The sequence below is a fragment of the Manacus candei genome, unplaced genomic scaffold (assembly GCF_025592945.1).
Source record: "Manacus candei isolate 608988 ecotype Guabito, Panama unplaced genomic scaffold, ASM2559294v1 h1tg000159l, whole genome shotgun sequence".
NCBI lineage: Eukaryota > Metazoa > Chordata > Aves > Passeriformes > Pipridae > Manacus > Manacus candei.
Genome location: NW_026138207.1, coordinates 4,442,763 through 4,457,976, shown reverse-complemented (window position 1 = coordinate 4,457,976; position 15,214 = coordinate 4,442,763). Strand labels below are relative to the sequence as shown.

Below are 15,214 nucleotides of genomic sequence, written 5' to 3'. Positions count from 1 at the left end.
ACCCAGAACAGAGCATTTGTGGTCTGTTTGAAGATCCCATTGCTGATGGGTTTTCTTTGAGCAATGAGTTAACTGGCAGTGACTAAGGAAGAGGACACTGTGACGGAGTAGCTGAACCTAAAACTGTAATTCCAGTGGAAGGAATAGATTTGTCGCACTGATACAGAAATTGTATCACTTCTCATATGGTTTGAGGGAGTCTTTATGTTCAGAAATCAGACACTTTTCCAGCAAAACAAGGCTTGTACGGTAGGGTAACTGTGCTTTTTTGGTTTAAGGCTTTGCTCTAATTTAGGAATTTTAAGTGTGTTTTTCGTGTGCTTTAAAATATTATGAAAAATCCATAATAAATCATATTTTTATGTTTTATGCTGAATCTAAAAATAATTTTTACTTCATTAAGGGAAGGGAGAGCGGCATTTCCGTTTTACATTATCCTGAATGTCTAGGATTAATTACTTTCATTTCTTTTGTATTGTGAATTTTTTCTCAGTATGGATTTTTCTGCTTGGATACAGATTGCAAGTTCTAATAATTTTGAAACCAAAGTGTATATATTTAAAAATTAAGATTTGTTTGAGTCACTAAAAACTGAACCTTGCTTGTGATTTTTAAGTGTGTACATGTATTCAGCTTTATTTTTTGTAGATATGTGATCTACCTTTTATACTTTGGTTTAGGGAGTACATTAGTTCTTATGCTAGAAACCATCATCATACTGCAGGTTTCAGAGCTTTTAGAGATGATAATCACTGTTTTCTACCTTTCTTGGAAATGCTGGTCAGAGTGTAGGACCAATTTTCAGTATGTATGACCTCCTATGCTATCCCAAGTGTTTTCTCTGTGCTCCCGCTGCCTCCTCCCCTTTCCTCTGTGTTTTCCCTGCCTTGTTTTTTTGGGCAGTAGAGACTGTGTGAGGTGGTTGTATGGTGTGTTCACAGGCATGTGGCTGGGGTCGTTGCTTCTTCTGGGCTGCTAAATTGACCATTCCTTGCCATTCGGCTCATCACTCTTATAACCATCAGCATTCAAAGGCTCTGGAGCTCAGGGTTGGATTGTCCTTCTAAAACGGCAGCACTTGAAGCCATAAAGTAGTGTCACATACTACTTTGATGATTGTATTTGGTTGTGTGCCAGGAGGTGGTGGTGCATTCAAGCATGTGCACATTTCCAGCGTCACCAGCGCCTCTTTTGTCCTTCTCAGAGGGAATGTACTGTATTTTTTCCTTGGCAGTCTAATGTCATTTCAGTGTAAGGAACACAAAACCTTGATGAGAAGCTTTTCTTTCTCTGCTTGTAATGTAGCATTAATCATTTGAAAATTATTCATGAGATGGAAAACAAAGGGGCCAGGAGAATAATTGCTGGGCAGTCAACAGTGAAAGCAGTTCATAGGCTGCTGTAGTTTTGTTTGCATTTTTTTAATCCTGATGAGTGATGTTTTGGAGAAAAATTAAGATTGCCTAATACTCCTATTCCTTCACTGAAAGGGTAAAGTCAGTTTGGGACCTGTTTTGAGATCTCCCACTAGCTCTCCAGCCATACCAAGTCTCAGCAATTGCCCATCTGAAATGGCTTAGTTTACCTTTCTGCACCCCTGGAAGGGCTTACTGGCTTTCAGGGCACAAACCTGGCCATCAGAGCAGGTAATTCCTTGGGATATCTGAGGCAGCAGCTCCCTAGGCAATTTCCTTCATTTGCCACCCATTTTTAAGTTCTTCTGTCTTGTTTGTTTGTTTGTCTGTTTGGAGATTGTTGTTGTTTTGTTTGATTTGGGAGTTATTTTGGGGTTTTTGTTTTGTTTTCAACTTGGAGGCTTCTTCAGTCTTTTGTAGTATCTACTAGGAAACCTCTACTGTGAAAAGTAGAAGCCCCAGCACCTGGGGCTTGTCCTCATGTCTAAAGACGTTTTATCCCACCACAGCAGAATAAAGTAAACCTTCCGGACAATATCTACAGTAGTAGAATGCAAGTAGAAGTCAACTTGTTTAAAGATAAGACTTTTAAGTCTTCTTTTTTCAGGCTTAGGATCTTCAGGCATCATAAACAGGGGTGCTTAAGTGTGAAAGGTGTATTTCTGACTGAGTTTGAAAATCTGTTGGGAAGAGGCTTTTAATTCCAAGACAGTAATGGAATGGAAGGTCCTGGATCTAGAAAGTGCAGATCAGTAATTGCTTGTGTTTTTCCACATGCTCTAGGCTATGACAATAAATATAAATGGTGAATTTATTGGATATCCCTTCCTCCTCTTTTTGGTGTGGTTTCTTTTCTTTCTCTTTTTGAGTTTGTTAGCCTATGGAATACAGGGTCAATATGAGTAGCTGCACCCATCTTAAAGCTTCAACTGCTTGCCAGCTTGTTTATAACTTTTTTTAAAGAGGCAAAAATGGCAGGACAAAACTAATTCATGCTGTGTCATATGGTTTCTTCTTTACACACCTACTCATGCACGGATCATCCACTGATTAACAGTGTAAATTGCTAGCTGTAATGCTAACCTGCATCTTCAGCCGCTGGTCTGTCATTCCTCTCAGCTCTCAGTTTGGTCCCGGTCTGAATTATTAAAGCATATGTGGGTTAATCTGTACCTCCTACCGACTGTAGAGAGAAATACTGGCACAGAGAAAAAAGGCAGCATTTTCCCAGTAGAGGGAGGTATTGTAAAGCTCAGACAAAGTAGGTTTGTGCTTGCTGGAGAAGTGTGCCTTTTTGCAGGGTTTTTTTTCTGTTGAATTTAGGAATTCATGGGGTAGCACATCCAGAGAGCTTGGAGAAAGAAGGTAAAGGACCTAGCTTCACGTTCAGGCAGACAGAATATATTCTCATATTTTCTTTTATGTTTTTTTGTTGTCATTGGAATAGGATAGTTGGAGTAAAAGGAGGGATCTCTGCCTCGCTTCACTGAAACCTTGTGGGCCATCAGCAGTGAAGGTGGAGATGTTTTTGGTACTGACAGGTTGAGAAAGGATCCCCATGCTTACCGTAACAGCCCCCCTGCCTTTGCTTTACCCTCTCGAATCCCAAAAGACTTCAGTGGGTTGAGTGCATCACTGCTCTGGAGAGTGTTGAGCACACAACAGAATCATAAAATGGTTTGGTTGGAAGGGATCTTAGAGATCATCTAGTTGCAACCCCCACACCATGGGCAGGGACACCTTCCATTAGACCAGGCTGCAACGGTCATGTAGTTTTTTATTCTACATTGTATGGCAGGGACAGCCATCCATAGAAGAGATTTAGCAAAAACTAGCAACTGCTGTTAAATTGCAACAAACGTGCTTGGTCAGCTGGATCATGGACATAAATGCAAAGATCTGCTTTGTAGTGTCCACAATTTAGTTCAGTGCCTCATTACTAGTCCAGAAATTAAATATGCATGCTTCAGGGTTGATCAGTCACTAAGTGGAACCAAGCAAGAAACATCAAAACAGATGTTGGAGTCACATTAGACAAGGAAGAAAACATGTAATTAGTTAATTATTTAACTCTTTGAATCAACAATTAAGTCTCTCATGAAGTTTAGAAATTTTAGTTTCAAGGTGTATGTCCTTAGATTTGTGGCTTGATATTCTCTTCGGGCATTTCATTTTATCACTGCCTACCCTAACAGGAGCCCATGGTACAGTATGCTATTCCTTGACACCCAAACCAACCTGCAGGGTCTCACCTCACAGATTACTTCAGAGAGGCACGAAGCTTCATTTGCACCGGTGCATCAGCTGGGTGCTTCAGGGGTTCTTGCAAAACTGCTAGAACAGTTATTGCCACCTTCCTTCACGTGCTCCAGTGAGTCTTTCACTGATGTACAAACCTTTTCCTTCACTTTAAAGTGTGCTTTTCTTCCAAACCTTGTGAAAAATAGTAGAAAACCATCACTCTTGGACTCATTCATCTGGAAACTCATTCCAGTGATAAGCTGGCTTAGCAATGAGGGGATGGAGGAACATCCTCCCCTTTTAACATGCAGCCACCTTTGAACTGTGTGCGCCCTACAGGCATTCCTATATTTTTCTTTTAACACTCTTCTGATTATTTTTTTGCCTGTTTATGCTGTCCTGACAACAGTTTTTTCTATCGCTTTGAAAATCTTCAACTAAATTTCATTGAAATTTGGAAGTTTCTTCAAAGTTTGAAAAAAAAATAAAACCAAGAACCACCAGAAAAAAAACCAGTGCACTAGAGCAAATAAAAGATCAAACACATTGATAAAGAGTTTTCTGTGTGGAATGAGAGACCTAAAACTTCGTCTTTTCTGGTTAACATAGTTAATGTGCATTCTCTGTAATACAGGCTCATGAAGAAATGTATTGAATTTGAAGTACTTGGCAGTATTTTTGTTATTCCTCGATTCAGCTACATGTTTTCCAACATCATGAATTACTGTTCACATCCTTTTGAACATAGCATAAAGTAACCAGACATAACTTGTCCATCTTAAAAGGTTTTTAAATTGGAAAATTCTGCTGAATACCTACAGTCACCAGAACAGCAGTACTTTCACAGAAATATAAGGAGTGCTGCAGGCCTGGTATATCAAGATAAATGCTCTGCAGGACTGCAGTGAAAAGTCAACTGTGAGCATTGTCCCATGTAATAAAAAGTCATTCTTGCTTGTGATGAATGAAGGACTACATACTTCCGTCTTGGTTCCACCTTTAGCTTTTTCTGTGGTCATGAGGAAGGTCAGTTGCATGAGGGAAGAGTCACGCACTGGAAAATGAAGAGTAAACTTTCAAAGTACAGGACATACAAAAGAAGGCTGCGTGTTACTGGTAAAAAGAAAAACTGTGGTAACTTGGCCAGTCCTCAAAAATTCTGGTGGAATGTGAAAGGTCCAAATGGCCCCGTCCCACGCGAGAAGAATGTAATCTCTCAAAAAAGGAATTATAAACAGCAGATCAGGCCTGGAAGGTAAAAAGGGGTGTGGGGAGCAGGAGGCACTCTCAGGGAAAGTTCTTCCTGCAGAGCCAGGTCCATCCAAGTTGTTTTCTGGCAGTCTTTAAGCAACTCAGTGGAGAAATGTCATTTGTGTTTTGCAGCATCTCTCAGAAAAACCTCCCTTATAACTTATATTTGATACTCAGAAGTTAAGATTTGACTGTTTGGGTAAATTCAGATTTGAAACCTTGTCTCTTGTGAGTATTGGTGGACAAACCCACAGGGCATTTCTCCTTGTAGAAAGCTTTTAGCTTGTTCTCAAGTCCTCCAAGAAAGTATTTTCTAAATCATCTTAGACCCCTGTTGAAGTTTGCTGGAGAAGCCCGTGAAATAATAATGCTATGGAGCTGACTCCCCGGTCTTATTTTAAAAACCTAACCATCTTGCCCTCCTTTATATTGAAGTGGATTTGATCTGTATAACAACTCATTTTTGTCTGTGAACTCCTTGTATTCCTTCAATTTTCATACTCTGTCTGGTGCTATTAGTTGTAAATTGATACTAGTTTGGAGCAGCTCTGGTTTTCAAGGGCATTTGAGTAAAAGCTGTTGTTCCATAGGCTGTCCAAGCACAGCGCTTGCTCATGCAAATAAACGTAAGTTTTAATGTGATGTGCTTCACACTAATGCAACCTGCAGCAAAGCGGGTGAAGCTTTGTCCTTTAATTTTTTATAGGCTTATGTTGTGTTTAATACAAAAGTATTCAGTATTTGCTGAACAGTCTTATTCACTGTAGTGAATAAGAATCTATGAACACACATGTAGGTAAGAGTTCAATTTCAGTAGCTTACAAAGAGCTTTTTCACAGAAAAAAATCTACTCTGTCATCACTTTTTAGATTATTATTATCTAAAATAGATCATTTGGACAAAGATAAATCATTGGTACACAGATATTTAAAACAGAAAATAAACTGTAGTGTATAAAAGCTGCTGTGCCATGAGCATGTCATGTGCTGTCCTTAACCTCCACTCATAACAGTGTTAACTTTTCATTGAATCACTGATTAATTGACTGCTGAGAATTGGCATTTAATTAGGTTTAAGCTTATCCTACTGCATATGGAGAAACAATTTTAAATATTTCATTTAATACTGGAATGCAGCATGTTTAGGCAAATACTGTGATTTTTCCCTTTTATTTTCTGAAGACAGGAGCTCAGATGTATCCTTCTTGTTCGGTGCACGCAACCTTCTAACATCATATAAATCACTTCGAATTTTTGCAACCATTATCTATTTGGCATGTTATGTGATTACTTTTCCAAAACAATTTCTGTTATTTTTCCATTGTGTGATGTTTAATATTGTATGTTGATGACATTCTAGACTGAAGCACATTGATAGTATTATATAAATTACCGTGTTTGTGTTCGGTCTGGTAATCTTAACAAAATTGGTGTCAAGTGATATACCCAGTATTACCTATGTAACACTTTTTTTTTTTGTTACAGGAGTTGAAAAATACTCTTACACGTATTCTGCTACAAAATAAACACTTTAATAATGAACTGTGTAATTCATACCACGTAGAACTTGTTTCCTATCCTAGTCAAAACAGTCCTTGCAAATTATTAGGTTTCTTGGCTTTTATTAAATGCAAGCTCATTGAAAAAACACTCTGAATTAAGTTTTTGTTTATATATGTCAAGCATAATGTCAAAGACATTGTAAAAATTTTTCAAGAAGCAATAAGCTGTTTGAAGCCTCCTGAAATGAAGCGTTTTATTTATTATTAGAAAATTACTAAGTGAGGATGAGGCACAGAGCTTGCAAAATTCCCTGCTAACTACCTTCCTGCCTTGCAGGAAACCTTAAGCACTTCCATTCCTGTTTTATAATTACACGGGACACTCCATCACTATGAGATGTGACAAATGGTTGCAGCAGTGGTGTTTTGATAGCTGAGAGTAGAAAGAAAATTACATTGTGGTTTTCTTCTTATTTCTGAGGTGGGTGGAAAAGAGGAATTTCTGACAAGCACGGTGCTGTTGTGTTTCCAAAAGAATATTTTAATGCTGGTTACTGAAGTTACTTTGTGGCACACTTTTCTGCCTTAACCTCCCCGACAGAGTTTGCCAACGTGTTTGAGTAACTGGGAATTTTCATAAGTCTATTGACTTTCCTTTTGTCATAAATTATAGCGGGAAAGAGTTAACAGCTCATTGCAGTCCTGGAGATGTGTAGCTTCTTGCCGAGGCGCTGGGAGAGCCGAGGCTCTGGGAGAGCTGCCTGCTTTGCCCAGCACAGGACAGGGTCATGCCTGTCAGAGCAGGGAGAGTTTGAGGAAAGCTGGAGGGAAGGGGGTGAGCTTGTCGCAGGCATCCCTTAGGTGTGATCCACTGATAAAGGAAATGTGGTGCCCTTTGGGAGGGTGTGTACCTATGAGAAACAGGAAGCTCAGCGGCGGCTGCCTGCCTGCCCTGCCTGCAGAGGTTGGTCGCTCCGGCGGGCGCAGGTGTGCCGACACACCGCCCAGCCACTTCTCTCCAGGCATCTTGGCAGCCACACTCCTCGGCAGCAACATCTGGAAGAGGCGGGGGGAAAGAAACCCAACCCAAAGCCAAAACACCCCCCCACCTTTAAAAAAAACAACAACCCTTCAGGTAGAGGAATATGACGGCCTTGCAGCTGAAAGAGTTGTCACATTCAGGTCTGTACAGGAGGAGACGGGATCGCCCCGATAGTGCCCTGCCCGGGTCACAGGAAGAGAATCTCAGGTGAGTGTGAATGGCTGGGGCACTGAGCCCTTCTCTGCTGCCCGCTTTTTTCGGTAGTTTTAACAAACAAAATGCAAACACAGCTCTGGAAAGTCACTGCAAAACACATGCTTTGAGAAGCAGTCCCGAAGCACTACAGGAAAAACCTTGAAGGAGAGATAACAGGAGCCATACAGCGACCTTGTGCATACTGGCAGTGGTATGACAGCTTTCCCTGACTCTGTGAAGGGGAAATGTTAGCCAGTGTTTGCTTCTGGATCCCTTCTGACAGCTAACATTGCAAGTAAATAAACTTTTCAGAGCCTGGCAACTTTGCTTGGTCTGCTTTGAAGCTAGTTCTTGGTCAGCCAGGTGCTGTGGGTTGTACTGCTTCTTGGGAGTCTTGGCGTAGTCCCTGTGCCAGGCTGGTCTTGTGGAGCTGGGGTGGCTGCTGGGCTCCGACTTTCTTCATGGGGGGTTCTTTGTTGCGGAAAGGGCTTTAGACAAAAGAATGCAGCAGGACCACTTAGCCTGACCTTACTCAGGAAGGGTGACCAAAAATCGGAAAGCCATTTAATGTCTGGGATTTTCTTCCTGATGCTATGAACCTTTTGAAAAGAGTAAGAGTGAATTTGCAAAGAGCCGCTGTTTAGAGCAGGAAGATTAAAGAATTGTTTGTAACCTAAGAGCAGACACCCCAAAAAAAAGTAAAAATGCAAAGGTGTTTTTATAAGTGCACTTGGAGTGAAAGCAATCTGTTTCCACTTCAAGCTCCTCAGAAAAGGAATCTTGTGTGTCTGCTAACAAAAGCCTCGGTGGAGAGGAAGTACTTCCTATCTCCTAATGCCTGTCTCATTGTATTTTTAGATTATTTTTCCTTGGTGGTTGTTCTGCATCAGTTTGGAGTGCTGTACAAGTTAAAAAGTTTTTGTTATTGCGTTTTTGTTAACTGAGTGAGCAATTTCAGGAGAATGGTAATTCAGATCTGAGAGACTTGCCCTTTGGTTATAACTAAGCACCCTAATTAAAAATTATTGTGGCAAAATGCATGATTGTAACGTACTAAGATTATTTGCCATGAGATACCAGAAATATCAGATCACTTCTAGGAACGTGTTAACTTGCAGGTTTTATATGTGTACTTGGTATCTATCTGTAGTATTAATTCGGAATTGATTTCCTAGATGGATTTCCATGAGGAGTATGTATTATTTTCACATGACTGTAGATAAAAGACTAACCAGACTAAATAGAGTAAGAGATGTACAGAGATTCTTGACTTCCTTATATTTAGTTTCTTTTATACAAAACTAGCCATGAGGAAGAATAGCTCTATTAAGGGGGGAGAAGCTGCTTTTTAAAGCATATACATAAAAACGAGTACTAGCTCTCTGTGGTTGTGTTGCTGTTATTAGTATGCACATCCAAGATGGGAATAACATCATTTTTGGGCTGGATAGGAGGAAGGGGTGGGTTGTCTGCACCAGTATAAGTCTAGATGTTTTGATCTCCTAAGCTGATCATCCTAAGAGATGAGAAATATGTGAAACAGGGATCAGTCTAGAGAAATAAAATCCAAACTGGAGGAAATAGCAAATCAGAGGACTTGTGAATCAACTCAGGGCAGGGTGTTAGAGGTACAAGAGGGTGAATAGAGCATGGTCAGATGATGCTCCTAGAGCAGGGGTCAACATGTACCTACAGACAGAGCTTATCTTGTATTTGCTAATAGCTTAAGCTGGTTCTTATTTAAACTAAACCTTGCTCCTTCCTAATCCATTTTGTGATATTTCAGTGTGTTGCCAGGCAGCCTTATTTGTCAGTTTTACTTCATTCTCCATGACAAAAGGTTATGGCATTATAAATACAAAATAATGACATAACAACAGGGCAAAGAGCTGTTGGGAACAAAGAGAAAAAGCTCGTTAGTTTTCTAAAACTGGAAACCTTTAGCTTTTTCCATGTATTCTCCCCAGTGACACTTAGATGCCTGTCCTTAGCAAATACTTTCAGGGTATCTAAAGTCCACAAGGAATACACGAGGTTTCTTCAATGTCTACTGCATATAGGTTGTCATCCATGGCTTTGCAATGCCCTCCCATAGTGTCTCTCTCCAGTTCTTTGTTCTAATGCCTTTGTGTTTTGTTTTACATACATATTAACCCACGTGTTAAATAATATTAGCCCTTGAGCAACAGTTAACTGAAAGCTGCTTTCTTGGTTCAAGTACCCTACTTTTCTAATCCTGAACCAATATGTACTCGAGATGCCAATTTCCTCAGGATACCCTGTGAGAATTTCTGTATTGGGGGAAAAAAATAAGATTTAAATCATCCTTTGTTAAGGTCATACATGGTATTTGCCAGTTTTCATTTTAGAGCCTTTTACACCTTACCACGGTATGAGATTTCTCTCTCCAGCCTTTTTTGGGGTACGTGTCTTCTTTGGTGGTGGTTTCCTAGGATCCATTCTGGGCTGTTGCTCTGGTAAGGCAAAAAGAGCAGTACGTAACCCATCAGACAGCTGCTTACACCCTTTTCCTTGGCTGCAGGGTGTCTTGGGCTGCCTTCACTCTGCTGCTGCAAGTACCACTGTAGTTGCAGTTCCTGGGTCTGGCCATGGCAGCAGGAACTGGATGCTGCTCCTTGGGATGGGGACTTGTGTTGCCCACAAACTGCAACTGAGACATAGCCAAATGTTGGCACTATCAGTGCTGCAAAGCAGCTCGGTGGGGCTTGGTGTCAAAATTCTCCTTTGCTCTTTCCTGGGAACATCAGTGTCATTTGTACTTAAAACACCTGAGATTACTAATGATTAGGGCACTGTGAAGCAACGTACTGAAACTCCTAAATGTACACCAGAACATAGATTTATCACATACATTTAATTTTCCAGAAGCCAAAATTTCTTGAAACAATTGTCTTTACAGTATAAAAATAATTTTCTGTGTTGATACAGCTTCTTGATAGGTTGTGCGCCAAAGGGCTTTGGGCTCTGCAACAGGATGCTGAGCTTTAGCTTCTGCATCTGTGTCCACTGATGTCGCTGCACCCAAACTTTGACCCTCATCATCATCTTCCAGATCTGCTATTCAGTTTATGATGAGTCAGTCTCTTTGCAGGAAAGACTGCAGGAGTATAATTTGGCTCTTTCCATTAAGTTTTATAGCTTGTCAGATTTCCCTTTACAATAAAAGCTCCTAAGTGAATGTTGAAATTTAACAGAGGCTCTCCAAACACCTCTTGCTCTAGCAAATAGGTGCCAGGTCATCTTGAGGGGAACTCATCTCAGGCAGCTGTAGCTATCTGTGAGGCTCAATTTACGAGCAGCAGAGCTTGTTTTAGTGCATGGGTTTGCTCTTTTTGCCCATGCACTTGCTGTGATTGCATTGCATTGCTTTTGCTGCCCTGCTGCAGTTTGCAGGCTGGGGCTTGGGGATAGCTCAGAATCTGCCCCAGGTACCTCAGTGTTTTAGGTGGTACAATGTGGTGGCCAAGCAGCTGAGCTGTCCCACTGGCAGCAGTGAGGACCTGAGGGGGCTGGGAAGGACTACCAGAGTCCATCCAGTGCAGGAGAATGAGGACATTTCAAGGGAAACCACCAACAGCTGTAAATAGCAAGCCCTAAACTCAACCAAGATCAGGACCAGGGTGGGAGGGTAGGACTCATCCCCCTCTTTTAGTAAGCTAGCCTAGGATGGAGTGTGTTGTCCCTCTCGTCCTCTCCACCCCACTTTCTCCTGGCATAACCCATGTCCAGGTTATGCCATTGGCTGCGGTGAAGTGAGAGAAGTCCCAGCCCTTGTCCTGACAGGACAAGCACATTAATGGGGATGGGAAATTTGGCTTCTCTTTCTACCTCTACCTACCCACTCCATTCATCACTTAACAAACCCCATAAGCTCTCTGTCAGTCTTTTAATCTGGTACTGTAGATACAACTGGTGCTTTACTGACCTTATAGGGAACTGGAAGATACAAGGACTCCCTGAAACATCTCAACCTTGGCCATATTGATCAACATAACTGGTCTACTCTGGCCTCCAATCAGGAGGTCTGGAGACACACCATCTATAACACTGCTGATGCCTTTGAGAACGCACGCAGGATCACTCTTGAGGAGAAAAGACAATGCAGAAAGAATTGTGCCTTGCAGAATATACCACCTAAGGAGTCTTTCTGCTGTGCCTTTGGCAACCGGACGTGTCTATCTCCTATTGGCCTTTTTAGCCACCAACATGCTTGTAACAAACGTGGGTAGAGCCCTCCCCAAATCTTCGTTCACAAAGCCCAGCCATGATGATGAGGAGAGAGCTGGAGCCTGCCAACCCCATATAAAGGTGGTCTGGATAGCTCATCCTTTTCTTGAATTTGCACAGTACAAAAATGTTCTTGGTTTAGACCTCCACTGAGAAAGGGATGCTGAATGCAGACTTCTCTTCCCCTGCTTGAGCTGGACTCACCAGCTCATAGACCTTAATTATGAAGGATGCTCCCCAGGCACAGAGTTCAAGGTACAGGGGGTTGCCTGGCACCTTCCTCTCCACCCTGTCTGCAACAGATGCAGCAGTCACTGAACTAAGTGCAGCCTGAGAAATCTACTTTTCAGAACGGAGGGGAAGACTTGTTCTTTTCCAGCTTTTGGGAGGAAAAGATTTTGGGGGAAAAAGATGACGTCTCTGATAGATCTTGCCTTGCCTCATCTTTGGAAACGGTGTGTAAAAAATTCTGTGTGCTGATCTATTCTTTCTTGCTTTTCTATGCAAACAGGATGCAAAGGAAAGTGTATACATACGTTTATGATTAATCATTAGGAGTCAGCAGCAGTATGCTTGCTATTTTTGCTCTTTCCCCTTCTCATCCCATGGCCTTTGTAAAAATAAAATGATTCCTCTGAAAAAATTGATACTGTTAATTCACAAAGCTCAGCATAAAGTACTGGCAAAAGCAGCAGCAATTCTCTTCAGTTTTTATTTTGACAATTAACAATTAAAATAAATTTGATAACAGTTGTCTGTAGCCCTTTTTTCTAAGTCCATATGCATTCAAAGGCCATTAAAAATATAAACAAGAGTCTCAAGTTTTTTACCAAACAGTAAATATCAGCATTTACAATAAATAATCATTGGCAAGCTTCCATCAGTGGATGTCAGTTACTTGGGTAGTTCACTGCTCTATTCCCCTGTGCAGAAAGCACTGTAGATGTTTTCCACATTAATAGGTCTAAAGTATCTGCATTCCCTGTGCTCTCTGCTGCTGAAACTGATGGGGGTACATCTGCGTGAGTAGGTGCAGGCAATCTTCTGCTGGATCTGTTCAGGCTCCCGCCTGCCTTGCACATTGACTCCAGGCTGGAAGGCATGTGGATGTGCCCCAAAATTTCATGCACAAAGACTCCCTTGCAGATGAAGCAAGATACATAAGCACATTCTTCTGTCCCACTGAGCCTTAGGGGATAGGCTCTGCACAGCAAAGCTCGTAGGTGAGTATAAGAAGAAACAAATGAATAAAATCCCCCCATCAGCAATGTGGTAGGGCTGAGTGTCTCTTTCTTTATGAGATACGGCATTTGGGAGTTGTGTGAGGTCACAAATCTCCTCAGCCTGCCATCAGAAACCCCATGTGTAGCAGACAGACAAGGTGTGCAGCTGTTTCCAGCCATACATCTGTCCTGCTCTTCCTAGGAGGAAGGAAAGGAGATGCTGGTCAGGGACTGTCTGGTAAACCAGGGACCCTGTTGAGATTTCAGATGCCTTAGGATACTGAGAATAGGATAAGGAGGAAAGAAAAGATCTGTCTGCAGCTGGAAACATTCTTAGATTTGATTTCTGTTGGTAATATTTCTTAATACAGTCACCAGTGTCAATATTTATATTGCCACTTCCTGTGAGTAGATGTTTCACTTACTCATAGTGCCAGTGTCGGCAGGTGAAGCAGTAATTATTCCATACATTAGTAAAAAAAGTCATTAATTTATTAAAGCAGAAAAAATTTGAAAATCAGTGTTAAGACAAAAAAATTATGTTTCTTCATTTGCTCTGGTTAAAAACTCTGCTGGAATAGTGGAGAGCTGGGAGCTACAAATACTCATTTGAATCAGATGCTTGGGAACTCTGGATTAAGAAACACTTTGGCATGTCTGGGAACTGCTTTAATTGAAGAAGGGATTTGTCCATGTAAATATAACATGGAATTGTTGATTATAGTAACATCCAGCCAGCAAAAATATGCTTCATGATTATATTTTAATATTGGGATACTTTAAATTTGTGTTGAGCCTTAGTTTGAGATAATCAAATGACTAGAGGCTTTACTTTTCATTTGTGCTGTACTTTTCATTGCTCTAGGGGTTAAAATAACTCCCGAGGAACACACCCTTTTTTGCTTGCCTTCTCTCTCACCTCTTGTCTCCTGCATTGCATAACAACTCCTAAGCAATTTTGTTTGACTTGCTCACCCTGATTATCACCTCCCTGTGACTCCAAATGACTAGAGACAGCTGTTTGAGTAACAGCAACCCAAGCAGAAAGTACTGTTCCTCTTTAATCTATCATTTTAGTAAATTTTTTAAGGTTCAATGATTATAACTATTAGGATTTTCATTGCTCTTATTTGCAACATTAGCTGACTAAAAGTAAGTTGTAGGTTTCTTTTGCTTTCATTTTCATGAGTTCTGATGATGGCTAATCAGAGGTGTTCTCTAAAGAAAATGGGCTGTGATTGCTCATTATTTTTCATTATAATTAAGCTGTCCTTGGAATGCAGTCTGTCACACTGAAGTGAATTTACACACAGAAGAGAAAAGCTAAATTATTCCAGCATTACCACTTAGTAAAAATTACCAATTTGCAGGCACCGGGAAGAACAAGTTTAAAGGTTGTAAGGTTGGGTTCCCTTTCTTTTCATTTTGTTTTTCTGAGGTCTTTGAGCTGTTCTAGGAAATGCAAAGCTAACAGACATGGTGACAGGGGGATCCCAACAGCTGACTGTACTGGAAGCTGAAGTGAGCTTGACTGGGAATGAATGACAAAACCAACCCATTGTGACTGGCCCAGAGGCCCCATGCATCCTTGGCATAGATTACCTCAGGAGAGGGTATTTCAAGGACCCAAAAGGGCATAACTGAGCTTTTGGGATAGTTGCTATAGAGACAGAGGAAATTAGACAGCTGAATACCTTGCCTGTCTCTCAGAATACCCTTCTGCTGTGAGACTGCTGAGGATCAAAGAATAACAGGTACCAATCACTACCACAACAATGCACCATCTACGATATCACACCAAGACTCCATGATTCCCATCCCTGAGATGATTCAGGAATTGGAGAGCCAGGGAGTGGTCAGCAAGACTCACTCACCCTTTAATAGCCTTATTTGGCCAGTGCGTAAGTCCAGTGGAGACTGACGGTATCGTGGCCTGAACGAAGTCATGTGGGGGTGCCTGGAACGATGGGAAAAGACCAAATCGGCAGTGCTGGGGGAAACCCACCTGGGCTGCTGATTTGTGGCAAGACGTCACTGCCGAGGTAAAGAAATTGGCTGCAAAAGCCCGTTATGTAGATGCACATGTACCCAAGAGTTG

The 15,214-nt window shown here is 41.3% G+C and overlaps 1 protein-coding gene across 4 annotated transcripts in view; it reads left to right on the top strand.

Annotated features, from left to right (window-relative positions):
• Positions 1–15,214, top strand: part of LIMS1 (LIM zinc finger domain containing 1) — a 70,669-nt gene that overhangs the window by 29,197 nt on the left and 26,258 nt on the right. The window contains exon 1 of one of the 4 annotated variants that reach the window (XM_051772780.1): positions 7,229–7,657. The exons of the other annotated variants lie outside the window; for them this stretch is intronic. Coding sequence (XP_051628740.1) covers positions 7,554–7,657 — 104 coding nt within the window. The 5' untranslated portion in view covers positions 7,229–7,553. Of the gene's footprint in view, positions 1–7,228; positions 7,658–15,214 lie in introns of those variants that run through there. 4 annotated transcript variants of the gene reach the window in all.